General features: G+C 40.9%; 2 protein-coding genes across 3 annotated transcripts in view; one reads left to right on the top strand and one right to left on the bottom strand.

The window, feature by feature from the left end:
- Positions 1–13,250: 13,250 nt before the first annotated feature.
- LOC139303841 (clarin-3) lies at positions 13,251–14,708 on the bottom strand. The gene is made up of 3 exons (XM_070927690.1): positions 14,477–14,708; positions 13,710–13,895; positions 13,251–13,528 (listed from the first exon to the last, which is right to left on the bottom strand). The coding sequence occupies exons 1-3, from the start codon at positions 14,706–14,708 to the stop codon at positions 13,251–13,253; spliced, it is 696 nt and encodes a 231-aa protein (XP_070783791.1).
- Positions 14,709–16,548: 1,840 nt separating this feature from the next.
- ptprea (protein tyrosine phosphatase receptor type Ea) overlaps positions 16,549–24,044 on the top strand; it is a 52,728-nt gene continuing 45,232 nt past the window's right edge. For both annotated transcript variants that reach the window (XM_070926667.1, XM_070926666.1), the window contains exon 1: positions 16,549–16,608. The gene's annotated coding sequence lies outside the window, so the exon portion shown is untranslated. The remainder of the gene's footprint in view (positions 16,609–24,044) is intronic.

The following is a 24,044-nucleotide window of genomic DNA, read 5'->3' as shown; positions in this document are numbered from 1 at the left end:
GAGGGGAGAGCCGCCTTGGGACAAGTCCTGGAGGGCAAGCCCTGGAGGGCAAGCCCCCCTGACCTCCATCTGCATGACAGGTGGGCTGCTCAGACACCTCCTCAAGAGCCATTTGAATATGATTAGACATTAATGACCTTCACAAATGAGCAGACAGAAGATGCTTTGTTTGGGTCTATCTCAGGACTCCTCTGGTGTCTGGGCATGTGTGGTTGGATCTTGTAAATCCCCTTTTTTCATCTCGTACCTGTGCTTGGAAGCCGTACTTTGCAGTTAGCGTTCAACAGCGGCAAAAGTGGACCAGAAACACAGTAGAAAGAATTTGATGAAGGGGGAGTGACAAGTGGTTAATTTCCATTCTGTTAAATAAGCCAGGCACACTGCCCTCTGCGTACATGTCAACACTGGGAGCTTGTATGGGTCACACACTAATGATGGAGTTTACAGTTAGTACTCTTCCCTCACTGAATGAACAGAAGAAATACTGTAGATTGCATCACCCCCTATCAATACGTTTACGTATGTTAAGTTGAAATATTCCAAAAGCCTCATAATGTACCTTTATTTCAAATATACTGAATTTATGAATCCCTTATTATCTAGTATTTATTATTCAATAAAGGAGAGTGCCTGCAGAGTGGCATGTTGAACTATGCAGGGGTTGGACTGCTTCTACAATTAGATCAGACCATCTATCCAATAAATATAATGAGGATGAATCACAGAGTTGTGCTGTTTTTAATGGTGTGTAATGGTACGAGCGCTGACAGCGTAATAGCCCCGGCCCTATTGACTTTTCTCATTACGCGGCGGCAGAGGCCTTGTCCAACCACTATATTTAACCACCACAGGGGCAATCATCTCAGGCCCATATTACTGGACAGCCTTTAATGAAGAGCACAATCATCAGGCATTTAGGTTTAATGAAAAGAGCCACCTGCTAAAGTGCACGGACAGACCTCAGAGACAAGTGGCCATTTAAAATGATCCTCAGATGAATCATGCTACTCATTGCCGTAAAGGATGCAGTAATCAAATGGGTTTTTAACTGCAGATGCATGAAAGCCCCATGTTTTTTTTCGTCATAGTTTTTGTCATAAATCAGTCAAATATCTGCAGATATGAAACAAAGCTGTGTTATGGTATTTCATGTAAGAAGTAGTTATTTCTGAGATAATGGTGTCGTTGTAACAGCACGAAGCTGCTCTGGCTCTGGTGTGAACGGACTGATCAGGTGTACAGTGTTGTTTCTGATTATAAGCCAAGCTCATGCCAGAGCCAGTGGAACCTGTCAGCATTTTTGTAAGCCTGCTCTCACAGACAATGCATCCTTCATTAGACCACTCTGCCAAAGTCCATATCATATAACCCAAGATTTTCCAACAAAGCCCAATCTGCTCACTGATTCTAAAGCGAAAGGCTGTTTAATAAGCTGATATGAGTGAGGAAATAAATGCCTGATGTAAGTGGAAGAGAGGATCCTGAGGATAAATTGAAGTGTTGGCACCGGCTTGACATGGCTTGACAAGCTTTGTGCATTAACTGATTATTCACATTGACCCTAAAATCTTTCTCAGATATACCTTGAAGTATAAAGTGAAAACTTCCCACTGTCTTTCAAGTTGTTCTTGTCTCACTTTTCCTCAGCGAGTGTTGGAGGGAAGAGCACCTGCAGGTCAGGTTGGACTATTATTTACAGGCAACAGGGCTGGAGATCTACATGTGAGATGGATTTAGAGGTTTAAATAGTAATCACCTTCCTGGCTGATGGTTGCCTTTGCTGTACTGCAATAAATGTGCAAAATATAAGGGAAGTGCTGCCATTGAGTCCCAGAACTTTTTACTTATCTCTAGTAAAAAGACAGTAAGTAAGACTACTTCCCTTCCTTTGTGGTTGGCATAGATTTTTGAAAGGGTTAGAAAGGATGTAAGGATTCACTTCAGCTCTGTACCACTGAAATGGAGGGAGTTCCCTTATGTTTTGCATATCAGTGCTAATTCTTGTTACATTATTGCCAGGTACAGCACGATTCTCATATCCATTTGTTGCCAACATTTTGGATTATGGAGTTTTATCATGTAACTCACATAGATGCCAAATAGGGAAACTCAGATAAAAAGTCCCCCTTAATGTACAAACTTTGACTCCAGCTCACAAAACTGGCCACATTTGCCCTTACTTTTTCTCATGGATCTTTTATAAAACACAAAATATAGAAATGTATGTAAAAAAAAAAGTTAATAAAAAAGAATAATAAGAAATTAATAATAAAACAAAAATGTCACAGGATTTTAAAAAAATTCCCCCAAAATGGTGACTATCATAATTAGGGCAGCAATGACAATTTATTTCTCATGAGATGATGGTATCAAATGCCTGGCTTTGTCCAACCAGCACTTCAAAACCCAAATATATTCACTTTAATATTAAATAAGACAAAGAAAAGCAGAAAATCCTCACAATTTAGAAGCTAGAACTATATAATGTTTTTGCAATTTTGCTTGAAAAATTACTCTGATGATCAATCGATTATCAAAATAGTTATCCAGTTATTTCTCTGTCAATAGAATTGATTAATAGTCTTAATCATAATGATGTAAGCATAGGTCGGATTGCACTGTATTGACTCACATGCTGTAACAATGGAGTCAGCTAGAAAAACAGAATAATCCCAGTATAAGTCAGTTCATCCCAGCTTTTCATTTACTGAATTTAGGTGACCGTCCTTTTACAGCTGACGTGTCTTTCTGTAGTAAAGTCATTAGACAGTGTGACATGACACATCATGATAACTGACTGAGGATTTTAAGCATACATATGTAGTTTATAAAAATGTTCTGGAACGCTGCCAACAATAGGTTAGAGTCCGCTAACCTTCACATTTACAGCTACTGTACATCACTGGGTGTTTGTTTTGTCCCTGTTGGTCCACTGCACTCTCAGACGTGGTGTTGTTTTTCACTGTGTCCTGGTTGCAGTCTCTGGCTTTGTCATACATAATGGCTGGCCCTTTGAGGCCGTGCCAGCTCCTGAACACTCTGAGCTGATTATTTTGACATCTTATGGCAAGTAGAACTCTCCTCTCAGCGGGTTGTGCTTAAAGCGCAGCGAAGAAGCATTCCTTTGTTAAGTGTTTGTGTCACACTTAAAGGATTAGAAAGCATTTGAAAAGCACAAGGAATAATGTTTGGAATCACCTACTGAATAGTTTTACTGCTCAGGTTATACAGGCGATGAACCGCAAATGTATTTATGAGGTAAAATTAGCAACTTTGCCAGAATACAGTGAGCGAGTTGTCCCAGGATCCAGGTTTGGGCACCGTTCCAGGAGCTGGCAGGGGTTCACTGTATGGAAGAGTATGTGTTACCCATATGATATTTTACCCATTTGACAGAATGTACATTTATGTTGCCATATTTCATAGTTTCTGTCAGGGTCATTTTAAATCCCCTCACCTGTATCTCACATTTAAACCTTCACATGGAGGCATGTCTGAGTCTAAACTGGGAAAGGCGTGCTGGGATAAATCACTGCAGACATTTCTACCTCGATGGTTCCCATACATCTCCGATTTTATTGTGTCTTAGGATCCTCTGTCTTGATGTGGCTTTGGTATGGTGACAGAGGTTTTTGGTTTCTGGCTGGAGGGAGGAGAGGGAATGAGGGCCTCTGCTGGGCAGGTTGTGGCACTGATAAATACTGTCCACTAAAAAAATACAATCAAATAAATAGAAATAGAGTAAATTATTTCTAGCTTAAGATTCTTTCACTTCTTCTCACTTTCTAGCTTTACAAATAAACGTGAACACCTGTGAACATTAGAGAACTCAATACATACCGTTCTAGCACTGACCAACTGAAGCTATGGCTCATTACTAATTAAACATGTCAACATTAGGATACTATAGCTGTTTTCTCTGCTGCCGTCTTGATCAGCTCTCTGTTCCTTTCTTTCCATCTTTCTTTTTTCTTATTTACTCCTTTAGTATGGATTGTAGCTAACTACCATGCATCATACTAAATTAATGAAATAAATATTTTTTAAAAAACACCAAATTACAAAAAAATAATTTTGGTGTACTGCAACTAGCCATGTTTTAGTTGTGTTTGCCCACATTTTGAGATATCTGCCTCTGAGATATCTGCCACCCCAATACAATGGAGGTGAATGTGATTTTAAGTGCTCAAACCTTTTAAAGAAGATTTAAAAGCAACATATCTTTCCAGACCCCGTTACTTTGGATTATCCAGAGTCAGTTTTTGTTGGAACTACTTTCTACTAAAAGAAATTTAAAAAACAGTTGACAGCATGTTCTGTATCCAGAAAAAGGAAACTTTTTTTCTTTCTTCTTTCTGCTGTTGAAATTCATCAAATGTTATTTTTCAATGCTTGGAGAACCGTAAGGAAATTTAACTCATTTCCGCTGTATTGGCAGAAATCTCAGAGACAGATATGTCAATTCAGATAGGCCAATAAAACCCAAACTATCAATCTATCTGCATATCTTAATACCACTAGGGCTTTTTTGGGGTGAGCCAACCCTTTAAACACACTGCTGGACTCAGATAAATAGATCGCTTTAAAGATCCCGAGTGAGAGAACTCAAAGTGTCAGTCATGTTCTCCAGTTTCAGCTCTCTGAATGACTGAGGGGAGATGGACATCACTTAGGGATCCCCAGGGGAAGAAATTCCTCCAAGACTTAGTGTTTTTCTTGCTACTCCTCACAAATGAGTTCCCAAGCCATTTCCATTAAGAGACTTGGGACAGGCTTTCTGTGAGCTTCACAAAATGTATAACCAGCCAAAGGGCAGGGTTTTGTCAGACAAACCTCTGAAGGTGTAATCCATAGTGTTAAAAGCAGAGTGGCTGACCTTTGGTTTGATCTATCTGATGTCTATCTTCTTCACTGTGAACTATACATTTATCCAAAAAGTTAAAATACATTTTCAGCAGTCACACATGGCTGCTGGCAAGCAGAGTTTCCAGGCTGGTTATAAATCACCAGAGGAGAAATGAGTGACATGTCTCAAATGTTTACATGCTGCCCCCATTCTTCTGCTCAGGATCTGAGAGGCTGGATGGCAGCGCAGCATTTCCCCCCTATGCCTTCTCAGAGGTTGTGTTACTGCGTCCATACATCACCCTGACATGGGTGCACCCATTGAAACGGCCTGGCTAGACCCTGTCTCAGGATGATGACATATTTGCCATTCCACTCAGTGAGGTGTGTGAGCATCTTGTCACTTATCACTGTCATAGATCCACCAGCTAAAACCAGACACATCCTCCGTCTATTATTATTATTATTATTATCATTCATTCAAAGGATATATGCAGGATGATTTCACTTCTTCATGTCTATAGTGTTTTAAGGATCATCTGATTGGTGGCAAGACCCCAACATTTAGGCTCCGACATCGATACTCTGCTGACCCTGCCTGGGAGTCCCCTTTGATACAACTTCCCCTGCTCCTCCTGGGGGTAATGGAGGGAGGAAGAATGTGGACGGAGGAAGTAAGTTTCCTCCAGGCAGATTGCTGGATGGAGAGGCTGAGAGACGGACAGATGACAATGGCAGGGAGGCCAGGGCCTGAGTGTCGCCTCAGGGAGACCTACACTCTGCTACGTGTTGGCTCCGGCCGCTACGCTAAGTGCACCGAGCTGAGGCCTTCACTGCGGATTTGGCAAGGTGATCCCTTCACCCACCCCACCCCCATCCATCTCCTGCCAGCCGCTCCCCTCTCTCCTCTTCCTCCCTTCGTTGACACCCAACCAAGAGGTGATGAGTTGACACTGAGGGTGAAGACAGCGTTATCTTCACCATTACCGCCTTTGTATCTATTTTTGAGGTGGTCTAATTATCTCGAAAAAGCACAACTATAAATCAAATTCTACTTTTTTTTGTCTGTGTCTGTTTTTTTCTTCATTTTTTAAGTTGTTTTTGTGTGTGTAGAGTTGTTCACGTATGTATGCAAGTATATATCATGTATGTATGTATCACAGCCCGACTGATACTGATATTGATATTTGGGTTTAAAAAATCCAATAACGATATATCAGCATATATAGATAGATATAGATTTTTTTTTTTACATAAAAATATAACATCATCAAACAATCTTAGATTTTTTTGTTGTGTTGAGTTGTGACCAAGATACTAAGTGGGACATTTTACAATTGAAAAATCAACTTGTCAGCGCTCTCTGGTGGCCAAACTATGTAATTATTAAGTGACACTGTTTCTAAATTACCTCAAACCTAATTTGCCATTTCTTGTGGAACTTCTTATCAGGCGACATTTTCACCATTAACAATATGTCTTAAATAAGCTAGTACTGGTCTTTAAAATGAATTTGGGTTTTTTTCAAATTTTTTATTAATCTTGTAGTTTTGGCAATCATTCCTATCAATAATAATAACAATGCATTGACCAAAGTAATTGCTGAGATCTGGGAACACCTGAGTTAACCTCATTTAGCCTAACTTATGTGGAAGAGAAATCAAGGGCTAATGGTAAACATCTTAACATATTGTAAACATCCATCACGATTTACAGATCAACCTCCTGGTTCAACTTTGACTTAGAGTACCATAATTGTGTTCACACAGTTTTCTTGTGCAATGAGGGATTATTACCAACAGTTTTGGTGCCCTCTTTTTCGGTGTCCAAATAAAGTGAATCAGATGATCTGGCTAAACCGACTTGTGATTGTGTTTCTTTACTTTGTCAATTACTGCAGTGAGTATAATGTTATCATAAATGATAGAAATGATGGCCCAAACTACAAAATGATCTAAAATAAACCACAGTTATCCTTCAATGGAAGTGGGCCAGGTTTGTGTGAGCGAGGGGTCAGCCGGTTATATAGGCTGACAAATTGTTTCATACACATGCAAACAGGCCTGAAGCACTTCTGATCCCTCCAGCAGTCAGACACCGTGTCTCCATGTCTATGGTGAATGACACTGAACATTGCCTCCTGTAGAGAGGCCGCATTGTTTCTTATGCAGGATTTAAAAAGCCGATATCAGATTCTGCCGTATTCAAAGAACCTCTGTTTTATTGGAAAGACAGACAGGTGATTGCAGCTTTTAAGACTTTGCATCACAGAATGAAATGCCACAGCTCAGAGGAGAGGTGGGAAAATAGAAAAAAGATGATGAATGGAGTAGAGGTGTAAGAAGTATTAAATTGCAAAAACATTCCTGAAGGTAAACTTCAGGTATTGAGATGTTGTGGTAATTTGTAGTGTCTTATGTCACGGTTCCAGTCTCTCTCTCTGTTTATTTAATTCCCATTGCTCAAGGTGTTGATGTTGAGGTGAATGACTTGACAGATGAAGTTATACTCTATGACAACAGCCTTAAGGCTTTTTCTGCGGTCAGCGTCGTAAATTTCAGGCGGGTGTGACAATGACTGACGGCCTTATGACAGAGCTTTGCAAATCCCTTAATCCGTTCATAAAGCTCAATAGGGGGCACTTGATGCACTTTATCCTAGCACCTCTCCCCATCTGGCTTCTGTAAAAGACACTCTGCTGCTCCTTGACAGGAGCTGATGACATGCAGCGTTGAGAGCTTTTATGAGACATGACGTTTCACCACGGAAATTCACTCAGTGTACAGTGTTAATGTAACATAGATAGAAGGAGGCACTCTTTAACCTTCACATTAACACCACTTATTATGTTTCTCTTAAAACTTAAATCATTTCTTAAAACACCTGAGGTTTTTGCCCAGAAAAGTGTGTTTTCTTTCCAAACAAGGGAAAGGAAATACTGTACAAGGCAGGCTAGAATTTATATGTGCTGTCCATGGTTGCAGACTGCTGGAATCTCTGTGGTTTTATGGCCATATGGATTGTAGAACAGCTTGCCGCCTGTGACTGAGTGTCTTGGTTACAGTCGAGAGTGTGTGATCTATGGATTTGTGTCCCGCTCCAGTGACAGTCTGAGCTCCTCCTTCACACAGAAGCCTTTTATCTCATGGAGACACAGATAAACCTGGAAACCGCTGGGAGATATAAACTCACGTGTAAAATAGAATAATAAAGTAAGCACATTTTACTTAGGCTGGGAGTGTGATTTTACGCTGTTGTTTTCTGTAATATTACAAGCTTCTATGACATTGACAGGATATTCAATGCTCATATCTAAAGGTATAGCAGACCTGATTCGTAACACAAAGTAAGCTCATAGATTAATTCCCAATTATAAGGTTACAATAAAACTGTTCCTGTGCTGCAAGTTTCAGACAGGGATTTGTTTGATTCAGTTATTGAATGCTGCCACCTGGTGCAAAGCTTGAGTAACTAACTCTCCTGGTTAGAAATGTATTTTGTGTTGCAGATGATTCAGGCAGAAGGTGCACTAACTAGGGGCAACCAGAGAGTCAAGACTATAACTTAATAGAGTTTAAAGGGACGGTTCATCCCAAAATCAATATACATATTTTCCCTCTTCCCTGTAGAGCTATTTATCCATCTAGATTGTATCGGTGTGAGTTGCATAGCCTACATTTAAAAACCTAAAAGACAAAGTGTATATTTAAAATTATCATATTACAGCATGATGTAAGAGTGTCTACAAAGTTAAAAACTGCTTTTAAAAAAAGAGAAAGGTTCTGTGCAGGAAATCACAGAGCATCTTCATTAAAGTTTCTTTATGTGTGCTGAAGGATAGACAATGTGCCCCAATTTGAAATCGAGAAAAGATGAGTTCTTACAGACATCCTATCTAGACAGAAATGGGTCACAGAGAGCTCTGTATACAAGATATAAAAATAAATAAATATGTATGTCAGTGTGACACTATCTTATATCTTCTCATCTTTTTTCTTTTATCTCTTTAATCATTTTCTTCTATGAACCATCTGTCTGAAATATAGTGGTTTTGAATGAATATACAACACAAAAATCTGTTAAATTCTGTGCAGTGTTGCTGTTTTACTAGATTTACTGTTGTTAATGTTAAGTGTTTGTTTCTGTGTCCGGGTCAAATGGCCAGTTGAGCCGTGCGCTGTGTCAGTAGGTTAACTGTGTGTCCCTACACGTTGCACCCACTGATATCTATCACACCTGCCAATCAGGGGGCACATTAATCAGCAATGGTGTCAAGCGGCATGGGGCAGAGAAAGTGCTCGGCCCCTCCCTCCATCCCTCACTCTTGGCTGTAAACAGTCATCAGGCATCAGACGAAGATTTTTTTTTTTATTGTTTTCACCACACAGACATTGGTCAGAAAGATTCTGCACAGATGGATCAGTTCAGTTTGTCTCCATCATGGCTTGTGAGACCAGGCTGGATCTCTGTCTTCTTCTCTGTCTCCCTGCCCCAGCCAGGTAAAGTGGAGAATTGGCTTCAGGTAATTTGGAGAAGATCTTATCTTCTGTTAACAGTGGAATGACACCATAATGGAGCAGCAGGGGTGCAATTACCTTTTAGCCCTTCTCCTCCTCCTCCTCCCTCTCACCTTCCCTCCGCCTTCACTGACAAATTAAGATTAATGACAGAGATAAGTAAGGAACCTGCCTACTTTCCAATATCACACGGTCAGGTTGAGTGTGAGAGCTCCTCACGAGTACAGCGAGTTACGGCTCATCACCTGGTGTTATTCTCTTAAACCTGTTCCCTGTAAATCCTCCCTTTACCTTGTTGAAATGCATAAACTAACATTTAAATCTCAAATCAAATTCGATTTTTATTTGTCATATATGCAAGCGTTTCCTTATAATAGTAAAATGTTTTGCCATTATATGTTAATCAGTTGTTTACGTATAAAAAGTCACTAAAAACAATAGACAGTATAGCAAAGTATATATAAATTATATACAACCATTAACAATATTAGACAATATACAGTATAGAGGAGTAAGTGTGTTTGTGTGTAATGGGTAAAATCTGTTATATACTGTTGCTAAGTAGCAGTGCCATAAATGTTCATTACCTCATTGGAAAATGTAACAGGGATATCTTGAGAGACACACACCTCTCTTACTGTCACTGTGGAGGGAGAAGGTCGCTCAGCAGTGATAAGGACATCAAATAAAAAGGCTTTGGGGCGTGATTGGACTTTTCAGGTTGGTAGGCTCAAGAATTTTCTCTGAGGAATGTTCTGAATGTTTCTATTATCTTGGCACCTTTATGTATTTCTTCTTTTTAGACTGTTTCTACAAACACCTCAATATTTAAGGTGTTTGTGAAAGTGTTAAAACAAGTATTGAAGACCTTCCCTCCCCCCTACGTACATACACCTACCCATACCTCTCAGTTGTCAATGTGAAATTAACCCACAAAGGTGGAAGGAGACTAGACCCCTTCCCCCAACTCGCTATGCCCCATCAGAGTGGACTCTACATGGCTGAATGTGTGCCCCCCCTGCCCTGCAGCTGGAGGTGTCTGTTTCACAGGCCTCTGTAATGCGGGACCTAGGAGGATAAGGTTTCACAGGTTACAAAAGTTTCCGCTTTAATCCTATCACACAGAGTGAGTGGTCAGGGCTCAGGGCTTCTGCATAATCCCGGGTTTATCCATTCTGGTGAGCCAAGAGACACAGAGTATGCAGAGAGGAAGAGATTACTGCCCATCTCTGATTTTATTCAATCAGTGTTTGCACAGCAAACGGCGAGAGGGCTCTCTCAATAGCAATTCAGCTATTCCACACTTCAGTGCACACAGGGGAAGATCAGTAATAGATATAGTTAAATATCTCCTCTGGCAGCTGTTAAACAGGTTGATGCTCAGAATCGAGGGATCCTACATCATTTTAAAATGTCATTATTTCTGTCTGTAAGGAGCCTTACATTTTTTATCATGGCTACAGTGGGTTAAGTAAAGATACGTATTGCACACATGTGGCTGACTGGAAAGGATTATTTTAGAAATCCAGAAGTTTTACTATTTAGTTCTTGCAGTCTGTCAGAGGTCAGAGTGGGTCAATGATGATTTTCAAAGGGTGAAAAATAAAATAAGAGGGCCTCTAATGGCTGACAGATCTGTGCTGTGTTGTGAAGAGCTTATCAGTTTCACAGCAGGCGATTTTGCGCTGAAACAGGCTTTGACGTGGCCTCCTCTGGAGAATACAACCTGCCCCGGCTTCACACTGGGTCGCCGGTCACAGCTGCAGGGTTACATCAGGCTGCATCATCCTACATCATGCATGTTTTGGCAGGAGTAGTTTGGTGACAGGTGTGAAAATAAATGTTAAAATTTGACTATTGATCGCTGTAATTCAATACCTTTAATAGACTTAACAGAAACGTATTGGATTATGGAATAAACTTGACCCTGAAAAGGTTCCCCGAAGGTTCTCCTGCCTTGAAACCCCTGCACCTCAGGAGGCATGGTGGATTTTCTAGTCTGTCCGTAGAAAGCATGCATTCTCAGAAATATAATACATATTCACACTGACGACCACGTAGCAGATTGCTGCATCCTTCCACAGGTCCCTTGAAGTGTGAGACTTAAAGGAAGAGTGGTTCTTTTGAAGGCAGGTATAAGGCGTTGCGGAGCTGAGAGGTGCTGGAAAGGGCATGTCCAAACAGACTTTAGGCCCTGAGTGATGGGACACGGGAAACGGTAAGAGGACACCTCGCCCCGGCTCTCATGTCAACACTGTCATGTGAATCACAGCTGTGAGAGCGTCTGAAGATCCAGGAGACAATAGACGCCAATTCTCAGCAAGATATATCTCAGCTTCTGAGTCAGCAAGCTTTGTTTCGATCACTATATATGTCAGCATTACTTGGGGGGGGGGGGGTTCTAATCCTTTGAAATGTATTAAACAGATCTGTAATTAATTTTTATCTCTCATCAAGGCTTCTCCGAGTTCATCCCACATGGAAGTGGATACAGTTAAGATGCAATGCATCACCGGAGTTTAAAGGGCTCAACTTAAGCACTGCTTCTATCATGAGCCAAGAATTGATGAGGGTAAGTAAAGTAATCCATGTAGCCTATAGGGTACTACCCCAGGAGGTACCTCTGCAGCCCCCAGGGGATATGGTACACGGAGAGATTGTAGAGTAGATCAACTCATTTGAAAAAGTAATGATGATGAAAGTGAAAATGATGATTGAATTAAAAAATGTATCTACATATTGAATCAGCTGTAACACTTAAACACTATGTGACAACAACAATATCTACTTCTATATGATTTATAGTGTTGAATAACATTCAATATGAAATCAAATGGACACATTTGGAACAGGCCAGGTGGTGTCGTGAGGGGGTACTTGAGTCTGTCTGACAGGACTGTGGAGGTACATCTGACAGAGAGGTTGGACTTATCTCAAGTCTGGGGTTTTCCAGCCGTGGGAAAGTCAGTGCTGCCTCCTGGAGAGTCTAAGGGAAATGACAATTATTTTACTTTGCATTTTGTCTTTCTTTAGTCAGATTGTTTGACAGAAATATCCCATAATTAAAAATAGATAAACACCAACAACTGCCAGCCATGACTGATGAAAGATCAGATGAAATCAGCAAAATCATTTTCTCTTTTACTCCTCCTCTTTTACAAGTGTTGACTTGTAATTTGGAATGAGACAACTCTTTGCATTTACACCATCTCAGAGATAGAGGGCAGCAGAGATCAATTAATCCCTAAATGCCTCTTACCACGTTTCTCCACCTTTGCCACTTTTTATTTATATTTAACCATTACTTCAGTAAATCTGGAACATTAAATAACAAAAAAAACTTATCCTTTAAAATATAAAGGAGAACAACCTTATCTCATCTGCTTATTTACATTCCCTTATTTTATGCAAACTATTGTTTTAGACACATAACACAAAAAATGTCATTGGGTTTATGTATAGCTGTTGATTTGTAAGACATGTTGACGTATTGAAGACTTAAAGATGCATTTGACATTTCTCTGAAAAAGTGATTCTGTTTTTATCATTTTAACCAACAACCGTTAAATTATTTTATTATCTGACAAAGAATGTCAGTTGAAAGTCAAAAAGATATGAACTTTATTGGTTTATTGATTTATGTACTAATAAATGTCACTTCAAGTCAAATCAGATTAAAACACCAAAGTGAAAACTGTTGCTCATAGTGTGAAGACATTAAAACATCATACTGTTTTTTTCTCTGTATATTCTTATTATGCATTAAACAAGCTGTACATCCATATTTTACTGTACATACATCCCATTTCTGTAATGTTCTCCATTACAGTAAGTTACTCCAGAAAGTCTTGATGAGCAATTGATCAATGTCACTGAAAACCGACTCCACTAGTACATCATTATCTCCTTGGGCGCGTCCTCTGTAGGCCTCTGCTGTTCTCTCCTATGCGTATAGGCTGCGTGGTCGTACATGTAGATCAACGCGATGGCGAGCAGAGAGAGCACTGTGTAAGGGATGATCAGGTAGTATCCCAGCAGCATCTTTGAAGACTTGTTCCTCAGGTCCACTGGGATGGCATCGGCAAAGTTCTCCACCAAATCCTCCGCCATGTTGGTCAGGTTGACGTTCACCACAAATATAATGAGGACCACAACAGACAAACATGCTACAGGAGAAAGAGTGCCATTAGTACTGTCACAAATGAAAGAACGGGACAAAATGAAATCCCAATCACCACTTCAAGTCTTCAGCAGCGATTTTCATCAGTGCAGTGCAAAAATGTGTTTCTGGCAATTCCTCTTGTATTACTCCCAGATGCTTAGTGCTCTAACATGTGAGTGACTTACCGCTGATCGAGCTGCAGGCGTAGACCCCAGCAGGCCCCATGTAGGTCTCATAAGGGTTACTGACACTGTTGTAGAGGGAGATCAGGATGCTGCCGGCAGAAAACAGCAGACAAATGGCCAACAGGCACAAAACCAAAACGTGCAGGACTAAAGGGGTAACTCCTGTTTCTGTCAACTTAGGAATCACTACACACACACACACACACACACACACACACACACACACAGAGAGAGTACAAAAACATTATGGTTATGTAATTTAGTAGAATTTGTAGTAAATTATACTAGTATACAAACTGGTGAGACTGTGTGAGCAGGCAGCTAGCGATATTGTGCAGTAACTGTAATCATGTCTTGTTTTGAAGGGTCAGCTCATCCCCCCAAAAAACAACCATCGTATTTCCTCACACCTCTAGTTGTATCTAGCCATGCATGTATTTGTCCATGTTGTGAGATATCTGTATCTGAGACGTCTCTGTGAAGTGTCTTCGTCCTAAATAGCAACATATACAAAAACTGTTGACAGTGTTCTCTTTGGATTATCCAGAGTACCAGTAACAGGGACACTGCCCCTGCAAAGACATGCTGCTGTTGAATTATTTAAATGTAATCTTTCAGTGCTGTTATTTGGAGGCACGAATCTCAGAGACCGATATCTGAAAAACTGGGAAAATAACACCAAACCCATCAGCATGGCTAGATTCCAGAGGTATGTATGTGAAAAAGTATCTTGTAATTTGGGCCCTGTGAGAGCCTTGGAAAGTTACCTTTAAAAGGATCATACCCTCCAAACAAGGGGCAAAAGGTTCTGTTCATGTACCCAGCAAAAAGCTCCAAAGTGATCTCAGCAGTTCCATTGGTGAAGCTACTTCCAGCTGCTGTGCACTCCATGGCCGTCCTAGCCCACTGCGTTGACATGCCATACCCCATCACCCCGACAGATATGGAAGTAACCAGCGCACTGGACAAGAAATGCAGAGTCTTCTTAGTGGAAGGCATTATCTCTGTATTCCAGTTGCACTAGTTAAATCTAAATCCCAGCGTCTCTTCTCTAAAGCTCCGATGAAGCCTCAGAAGCAGATTAGGACCCTCTGATCCTCTAAAGATTGTGAGCATGAGTTACCTTCCTGGGTGGAGTGAAATCTGGACTGCTGGTCGTAAAATCTCTCGATTATGGCTGTGACCTTTGGTTTGAAAGGAAAAGACGGAGCTGGTTGTCATGGTAGGGACACCAGTTTCCCCAACAGTTTAAACATATGGTGCCATGTCTGCAAAGGAAAATCATATGAATGTACAGAGAAGCTTTTGAAATATTTATATTTTCTGAAGGGTACTGACAGTACTAACAGTGGATACACAATGAGCTGAGTTCAGCTACAACTTCAGAACATCAATATCAATTTTAGTTGCTCTGCATCTACACACACCCACACACACACACACACACACACACACTTTGTGAGGAAACCACGTTCACAGTCTTGGGTTCAAAGTCCTGCTCTTGAAATTGTAGGGTAATAAAACATAACGCAGATTAATCATTTACCTGTCTCACTAAAGAAAAGTTACTGGAAGAGGAATGATCATCACGTCATTGAAGCACTAAAGCCATGACAGGGGTTGGTATCATTTCATAGAAGACATGGGAATGTGTTTAAGTTATGATTAGAGAGGTTGTAAGGGTTACATTTTAACACAAATAATTTGAGACATTAATACAAATAATACCATAAATCAAGAAGAATCACAGAGACAGACTGACATGGCTTTTACACTTATGCCACCACAAAATTAAGCTGCGTTACTAGACAAGGCGGGAATGTGTGCTATTTCTCAGTGCAGTATAAACCTTCAGGAGCTCCTGGTTTCTGGTAATGGGAGATAAGAAGCAATCAAGAGAATCTGTTTATGCTTTTGCAAAATGTTGTCACCAATCCTCTTATCTGTGGGTGTAATTAAATTAGCAAAAAGCTCATGATTTCAGCAACAGGCTTACATTACATTATTACATGACAATGTAGAGGTCTATTTAGAGATCTTATAACTTATCAAAATATTTTTCTCATTTGGTTAAAAAGAGTCATACAGAACCTCAGTTTTATATATTTTTTATTTTCATAACCTATATACACTTTTGACATTGTGAATATTGTTTTATTTAGATAGAGGTAATGAATAAGCACGTTTGGGGCTTTTTTCTCTCCCAGACATTACTTTCCTTTAATAAAATGTATTGAATCCCAAAACTCATTATAATACACTCCGCAACTCATTCTAATTGTAATTATCAGTGCGGTGTTTGGCCAATAATAATCCAAAGTGCTTTTCCAACAGGGATTATAATAAAAACAATTCACTTTGGGTCAAACTGGAGTTCCCCAGGCGTCATGAGGGAGCACACATGCTGTAGTAAAGTGTGTGGCCAGACTGTGGCTCCCTCTCTTCGCCAAACAGGCAGAGGATCCGTGTGCTCTCTGACAGCACAGTCCTGTTATGTTGGAGTAAACACAAACTCCTCCTTCCCGGTGACAGGCGGCAACACTGAAGCATCGCCTCGCCTTTTCCAAGACAATCTGCGCTCAGGACTTCGCGTTGAAGCCCTGAAGGTGAGTGAGGAGATTACTTTATTCCTGCACGCCGTCTTTTGCGTCCTGACACTTAATTTGGCGCGTGGAAAACGTCCAAGATTTTCAGTCATTTTTTCAGTCACACGCAACGCCGTGTTTTACCTGTCCGTTACGCACAGCAGCGCACGGTTGATGTTTTTTTCACATGAACCGTCCATTTCAGGCTTTAACGTGGCAGTGAATGCAACGCTCGTTAAACCCGCGATGTGTATCGTGTGTTTAAATGCCGGGAGATCTCCGTTTGACAACCTGCAGCGACTTCAGTCGACCCGGTGCGTCAATGTGGGTTAATGGAACAAGCGCGTGGAGTTTCTGTCCTGATCTCCCCGCTTGGTCTTTATTTTCCCTCCTTTATCTTTTCTGTTTGTCTGTTGCATTCATCACAATGAAGATGATCATTCTTTTATTCATATTCAGTAGCTGTAGCTGGTCTATGTGGGCTGCAGTTGAGCCAGTTTCAACATGTCGGTGAACAGAGGCTGTAGTGGTGCTTCATATATCATGGATGGATCTGCTAAGACTTGTTACTGTAGGAGGTGTTTGAGTTCTGTCTTGAGATTTTGTCTGTCGTTTAATATTTGGTTGCTGAATGTAGTATTGGCTGCATATATTTTAATTTTGTTGCGTTCTGTAGTGTAATCATTGGACACATTGGTATTTATCTCCATAGTGAAGGTCTCTCCCCAGGGAGGTCAGAGGTCAGGGTCAGCAACAGATCAGCATCTTGTGTATAGCAGGGTGCTGGGTAAAGGGAAGGGGAGATGTCTGACATTTTCCTAATCAGACGTTAAATGAAAAGTTAAATGAACCAAGACACCATCAGGATTGTGCTCCACTGACCGTTAATGACAGAACAGACGTTGACAGCCTACACTCCTCAAAAGACTTTAATTTAGACATCATTCTGAAACAGAAAATACATTCATAATCTAAAAGTGAAGATAATTCTACATACTTTTGTTGTGACATTTTTGCGCTTGGTCTTTATAGGAGCTGTATGGACAGATTCTGAGGGTTTAATCCTGTGCACCTACTGTATTTTGGGCCATAACACAACGTGGCAACATGGCTGGACAATGTTCATTAATGTCAGAGAGACGCTGTGAATTACTTCAAATAAATCTTGTGGTCTGTCTGACAGGGCCAGGTACTGCAGACTGAGCACGGCTGCCTCAAGGATCAACAGACATATTGAACTGAATGTGGAAAGTTTAACTTCTGTCACTCCTGAAAATAAGAAATCACTCTTATTTCATCTTGAGCACTGCTGACAAAAGACTAACAAGCCGAAAACAAGGTCGCGAGATCAGCCCCTCACTGTTCGTGTGGCACCGTGATCACTGAAATGCGTAACAGGTTGCTGTAACTTCCAGTTTTTGCTAAACAGTGATCCATTCTGCTCCTTTCCACTAAAAAGGCAACAGTCTCAGAGACAACTGACGTCTCTTCAGTCTCCCTTTAAAACTCCGGCAAAACACATCGAACCTGCCAAGTGAGCAGAGGTCAGCCGTCTTTTCCAGGGCCCAAGAGCAGCCTCTTAAAACACACAGATGCAGGAACATTTTCCAGATGTATCACAATCCACCTGGCTGCATTAAACTAGTCTAGCTTGCGGCAGCCATGTGATGTGTCCTCTCTCACCTTGATTTTGTTTTTACTTTCTCTTTTGTCTCATGCAAAGACAGCCTGTGTCTGTCTGACGTGTGAATTCCATCTCAATTATACAGCATGGACCCCGGGAAGAAGAATGGCAATTGCTGTGGCAGAAGCTCATGAGGATGCAATGAAATAAACAAATAGCTAAATGAGACTGTGTAAGGATGCAGGAAGAAATAACATTTTACTGCTGAGTGCTGTCTGTCGGCATATTGATTTGGCTTTCATCTCATTACTATTCATGCGCGACTCCAGTTATATTCTATTCTCTGAGTCTGATGTGTACATGCTGAAAAAAAGAAACCTCAACTGAAAGATAACTGGTGTTAGTTTAGACCCGAACCACCCGAGCCTCCTCTGTAAACCGGCCAGCTGTTCTGTTATTCTTTTTTGTGAGAGTATCAACTGTATATCATCTGCAATGATATGATATTTCACTGGGAGAACTAATTTATGAAAGAAATAAGGGTGAGAAAAGGTAGGTTGTTTGTACTCGCGTCTGAGTCTCTATTGCAGGAGACATTCCCAACCTACATTTGTTTGCTGTTTAACACAGCCAAGATGTTCTTTTCTAGTTTTTTTCGGCTATAGTTAGAACTGTAAAATGGCATATTGGAATGGTTGTGAAGTGCATGTTATTTGAGCGTGGGTGTGCAGTGCGAAACGAACAGATGTGGTGATTAATGAAACCCACAGTGAGGTGGAGAGGAACAAGTTGCGCATACCTGAAGTTTCTAACAGCTTGCTGGGTATAAACCTCAAATTGCCAGCCCAGAGTTAATCCCTGCAGCTCGCCCACCCTCTATCTATCTGCCACCTCTCTCTAAGTCTTGGAAACACTCAGCTTCTAACTTTGAGCTGCCGCAGTAAGGCTACACGCTGCGTCGTGCTTTCTCTGAGGCTGCATCCACATTAACTAAACTTGAAGGTATGCGTTTTGCTCAAATAGGCGGAGAAGGAACTAATTGCTGTAAAGTCACGACAATTAGGGATGAGCCCGGTCTGACCCAGAACGTGTCAGATAGAAACGGTTTTAGCGAGCCTTTAAGAGGGACTCATGAATTAGGCATGGGAAATGTCATAGTAAGATCCCCCTTTTGAGACAAACAGCGTTTACATCCAACCGGTTATCTTTCTGCTTGCCATAGTGGAAGCTTGCTTAAGCACATTAAGCTGCAGTATGTTGCAACCGTAGGCTTGTTTGTGCTTGCGGCTAGTGCTACAGAATGCAAACCCTGCAGTCTGCCTTTCGATTTTGGCATCGTGCTTAAATTATTTAATAATGATAAAACATATTGTAAGTCATGCAGAGCGAGGAGATAAAACCTGAACCCTCACTTAACCAGGCAATTGGATAAAAAGATCTTACAAAGTAGTGACCGATAGGAGGGGTTGTTGGGGTCAGTTGTACAGCTTGTATTTGATGTGACCTTGTGTTTTAAACAGGGAAAAAAAGTGAACTGTTGCCATAGCAGTAACAGTGACAGCAAAACCAGGGAAAGCAGAAACAGAGCATGTGAGCCGTGTATCGCTTCCTGCTTGGAGGACTTTGGTAGCATCCGGAAAGCCCCGTAACCTCACAGTGAGGTGGGACCTCAGTGACACAGAGAGGGTGTGTCTCCATCAGAGGGGGCCCTATTAAACACATGGCCGCCGCGAGGACAGTCTACAGCTGTGCAAACCTTCACCGTCTCATCTGCGTCACACCCAGAGCCACTACTGTTTGCTGCTGCTGGGGAAGGCAAGTGAGACACTGCTGAGGCTCGTGATTGAAATATGTACAAACTCAAGCTGCGCAGATTTGTGTTTGTTTGCTATGAGCTGTGTTTAAGACTCCGCCGGGTCACTGCAGCATGGAAACAGCTGGACAGAGATCAAGGTTCTCCCTTTTCAGATGCGTCAGAACTCACCCACCGTCTGTTCAAAGGAGGCATTGTAAGTTGCTCCTCTGACATGACAGTAAGGTCGAGCACATGAGACACAAGAGAGAGGCAATCTTTTGAGGAGAAGTTAGTATTTAATCAGTCTGTGTTCCCAAAAGAGCGCCACAACCCCCTACAAAACATCTGTCCATCTCAGTTAACACCTCTCTGTTCTGATAGTTGTTTGTTTGCAAAACGGCCAAACGTTTGATGACTCCAGGTCAGATGTGAGAATTTACTGCTTTTCTTGGTCTTACATTATAGTCAATTGAATATTTTTGTAAGTTTGGACTGTTGCTTGGACAAAACAAGACATTTGAAGACGTGACCCTGTGCTCTATTCATTCATTCATTCTTTTCTGCTGTTTTATAGGCTAAAGATTAATCGTGAAAATAATAAAATTAAGAATGCAGATTCATTGAATATAATTGTTAGTTGCAGCCCGAGAGTTAACTATTGTTAATCATTGCCATGTAGGAATTGGAAATGATGTATGAGTATATTCTGTTGTATTGTACTGCTTATGGCCTTTTAAAATGAAGCAATGTCTACTTGTGACCCCTCATTGCAGGTTATGACCTCAATGTGACCCTGGATAGACAGTTCAACCAAAGACAGCTTCTTTTTGTGTCTGCCTGTTTCACTAGAAGCCTGAAGAGGTGAAGAGTGGTTTTGTACAACAGAAATATTTCTTTGCCCATGTAATCATCTTGTGACCCCCTCAGATTTATCTTGGGACCCCGTGGGGGATACCGAACCCCAGGTTGGGAACCACTTGGTTAAGCCCGTCTGGTTTGAATAAGAGAAAATGGCCCAGGGAAGTACTGCATGACGTCACTCCACAACAGCTGCCCAGTAGTAATATGGGTGTATTCCCTCCTCCAGGCAACACATAGTTTCTCTATTGTATTTCTGTCAGTCGCTACATGAGCGTATTACAAAGTACACCACAAAGCTCTTAAAAGACACGTTGGGGGAGATTGAGCCGGTGACCTTGCAGATGTTTTATGAGTCTCCGAAGTCGAAAAAAACCACATTGTTGAAAACCTTTTGTGTGTTTTTGTCTGCGCTGTAGCTCGTAGAAATAGCACTAAAACTTCAGCAGACTGCCAAAACTCGTTTTTTATAATCACACACTCCCACACTTCCTTTCAGCGGCTGGTGGGGGCAGCATGTTGACATATGTGATTTTAATATGATAACTTGTATTGAATTTTCAATTGAGCCATGAATTTTTTTTGTAGGCCAAAATATGGCAACCTAATTTGGTGACCTGCTCAGGGAAAGCAGGGTGGAGCCCAGAAGAGATTAACTCCCTGCGCTATGTGGCCTGATTTAACTGAAGCGAAAGCAAACATCTCCCAGCTCTGGCTTAAAACCTGTTTCAGTCCACTTTATTTTTTATCTGAGTGAACGACTAGGAAAAACAAATATTAGGTTTTCTGTAGATAACAAAGAGGCACCCAACAGGCTAAGAACATGGTTAATATCGCTTTGACTGCCAGGAAGAAAACAATTCCGCCGCTGTGGATTTCCTTGAAGGCTGTTTGTTTGATCTTAGCGTGAATCTCTTATATGAACATAAGACGTCCCACCCACACATTACTAGATAGCTTGAAGTTTATGATAATGTATAACGTCTCTGGAGTTATAAGATGATGCTAATAGTGTGAAACTAAGGCTTACTGCTGCACACGTGTTTATGGAGTTACTGATGTTTCTCAATAGTCTTCTGCACTTATTTTGTTGTTTTAAAGTTCTAAAATATTCCTCTCCAACAGTATCGAAAGTCAATGTTCTTGCACAGATGCAAACATGTAAAGTGGCTTTTAATTGATTCCAAAAGCAGCAAGCGTGTGGCTGTGTCTCACATGGCGCTGGTGCATATAGAAAGTCTGATTATCTCCGCTCATTTCTGCAGCACCATAACCTCTGAAGGCCGGCTGGAGGCGCACCAAGGTCCTACCTGGTCTTGTGACTTATGTTGTCAGTCTCTGCATGTAATATCAGATAGTTTTTTTTTTCCTGTGCAATATATCAACACATTCAATGATTTTTATCTTGCGCCTCATAAAACGCCACGACTATCAGCTGCAGCTCAGGTTCCTGTCTTCACTTTAAACGTTACTGCTGGATCATATCATTTTAACAGTCTTGACATCAAATACAGCTGGATTATAAAGGGTTTTGTTGGATGTTTTTAGAGTTTACATGCTCTTAAGACCTTGGCTGCTGATCATATATGAGATGAAAGCCGGGAGTGACTTGATGAGAGAGAAAGAGTGAAGTAAACAGTGAGTGAAAGTGAGAAAGAGGAAATAATGATTTGGCTGTGTCACTACAAAGGTTGTTGACATGGAGGAGTACAGTGCTTAATGAATAATGGATGGATACTAAAGCAGCCCATTTCCTATTCATTCTTTCAAGGCTGCTACACAGGGACTTGTGTGTGATCATCATGTCAGCCCTTCAATATTTTCATTGTGCTTCCAGTAAAATCATGCAGTTTGAAGGCACTGGAATAACTCCAATAAACATTTTCACTCAAGTACAATAGGCTAATTCAAAAGGACTGCTTATTTTGTTTGATCGTTACGCCAAATAAATACTAACACACCACCAGTTATTTGTAAATTCACTGCATACAGAAAGTAGTCAATTCTACTCTTATTTTATTCAGTCAAAGTCTTCTCTCCGGGGTTCCTTTTAACATCAGTATTCCTGAGACTTGTAATTATCAGAAGCGTGCTGATCACATCACAAAGGCCTGCAGTGACAGCGACAAGCTTTAATTCAGTGTCTGCATTGTCATTTTTTGTGTTGAGCTGAAAAGGATGTGGTGTGGCGAGCGAGTTCAGATCTCTTTCATTACAAGCACCTTTTTAACTTCTGACTCTTTGGGAATCTTTATAGTGCTGAGGCCTTTTTTGACTGTGATGAATGTGTCTAAATGAGCGCCGTTAGATGCGGCAGTGAGCCCACAGTCAGGGGTTAGCTGACATGCCCTGCATGCTGATAGGCATGCAAGGCTCAGGCGAGCACCAGAAAGCGCTAATGTATGGGATGATAATCAGGCCCGTCCTGTGTGATATAAATGACCAAGGTTAAAGGCAGTGTGGATCGTGCAGTATGTTGGAATTAAGATGAGGGGATGAACCTTGAACATGTTTCATCGTATTGAATTCCTGTCAGTGTTTAAGGATGCAATTTCAACTGCTGTTATGTGATGGTACTGCACGACTATCTCTGTGTGGTTTGGATAAAACAAAACACAAACACTTAGACTCATAGAGATGGAAGGATAAGCAGATATTCTTACACCTTTATGACTGTTAGCCCGCAGTGATACAACCCTTGTCAACTTTTACACACCACATTTTTGCCTTCTCTGATTTACGGATAAGATACAGGATTAAGTAGAGCCCAAGAGATCTGTAGACGATTTTGAGCCAATCCTAATAAATCTGGCAATTCCCAAACTCTAGCGCTCAAGTGCCACCATTAGGATTCAATTTTCAATTTGATCCCTTAACTTTTAATCTAGCACCATCATCGGATCCAGTTTAATTTAGTTTGGTTTATGACAGAATAACAAAAGTAATGACGTTCACATCAGCCTCAGTTGCATTTGTGTTTAGTGCTAATTAGCAAATTTTAGTATGCTAGCACCCTAAACTAAGATGGTGAACACATTAAACATTATACCTGTTAAAAGTCACCATGTTAACATTGTCAGTGTGAGCATGTTAGAATCATGACGTCAGCATTTAGCTCAAAGGACCTCAACACAGATCAGAGGGTGTGATGATTTAATAAATGCACTCTCAGCCCGTCACATCACTGGTCTCATCGCTCTGAGACAGTTTTGTCAATCTCTACAATCACAGTGACACATGACGTCAATAGCTCAACAAATGAAGAGTCGGCTTCTCCAGGAAATCATTTTGTCTGGATGGTGCAGAACGGCACCATATGTTTTTTTTTATCAGTTAATTAGTAAAACGCTGATAGAAACAATTAATAAAAAACTGTTTGGTGAAGCAGTTTATGATGATTGCATCAATCCGACATTATTTCAGTCAGCCTGCAGAACATTTATGTACTTTACTTTTTTGAATGCCTGCCAATA

Source organism: Enoplosus armatus, chromosome 20 (genome assembly GCF_043641665.1).
Source record: "Enoplosus armatus isolate fEnoArm2 chromosome 20, fEnoArm2.hap1, whole genome shotgun sequence".
In the NCBI taxonomy this organism is placed as follows: Eukaryota; Metazoa; Chordata; class Actinopteri; order Centrarchiformes; family Enoplosidae; genus Enoplosus; species Enoplosus armatus.
The sequence above is the reverse complement of the archived record's forward strand: the minus strand, read 5'-3'. Positions and strand labels throughout refer to the sequence as shown.

Excerpts from the sequence above, each read along its gene's own strand:
- LOC139303841 (XM_070927690.1), bottom strand. The coding sequence starts at position 14,708 with ATGCCTTCCACTAAGAAGACTCTGCATTTCTTGTCCAGTGCGCTGGTT. Across the intron at positions 13,896-14,476 it reads AGGGTATGATCCTTTTAAAG|TGATTCCTAAGTTGACAGAA; the intron begins GTAACTTTCCAA and ends GTGTGTGTGTAG. Across the intron at positions 13,529-13,709 it reads CGCCTGCAGCTCGATCAGCG|CATGTTTGTCTGTTGTGGTC; the intron begins GTAAGTCACTCA and ends TTTCTCCTGTAG.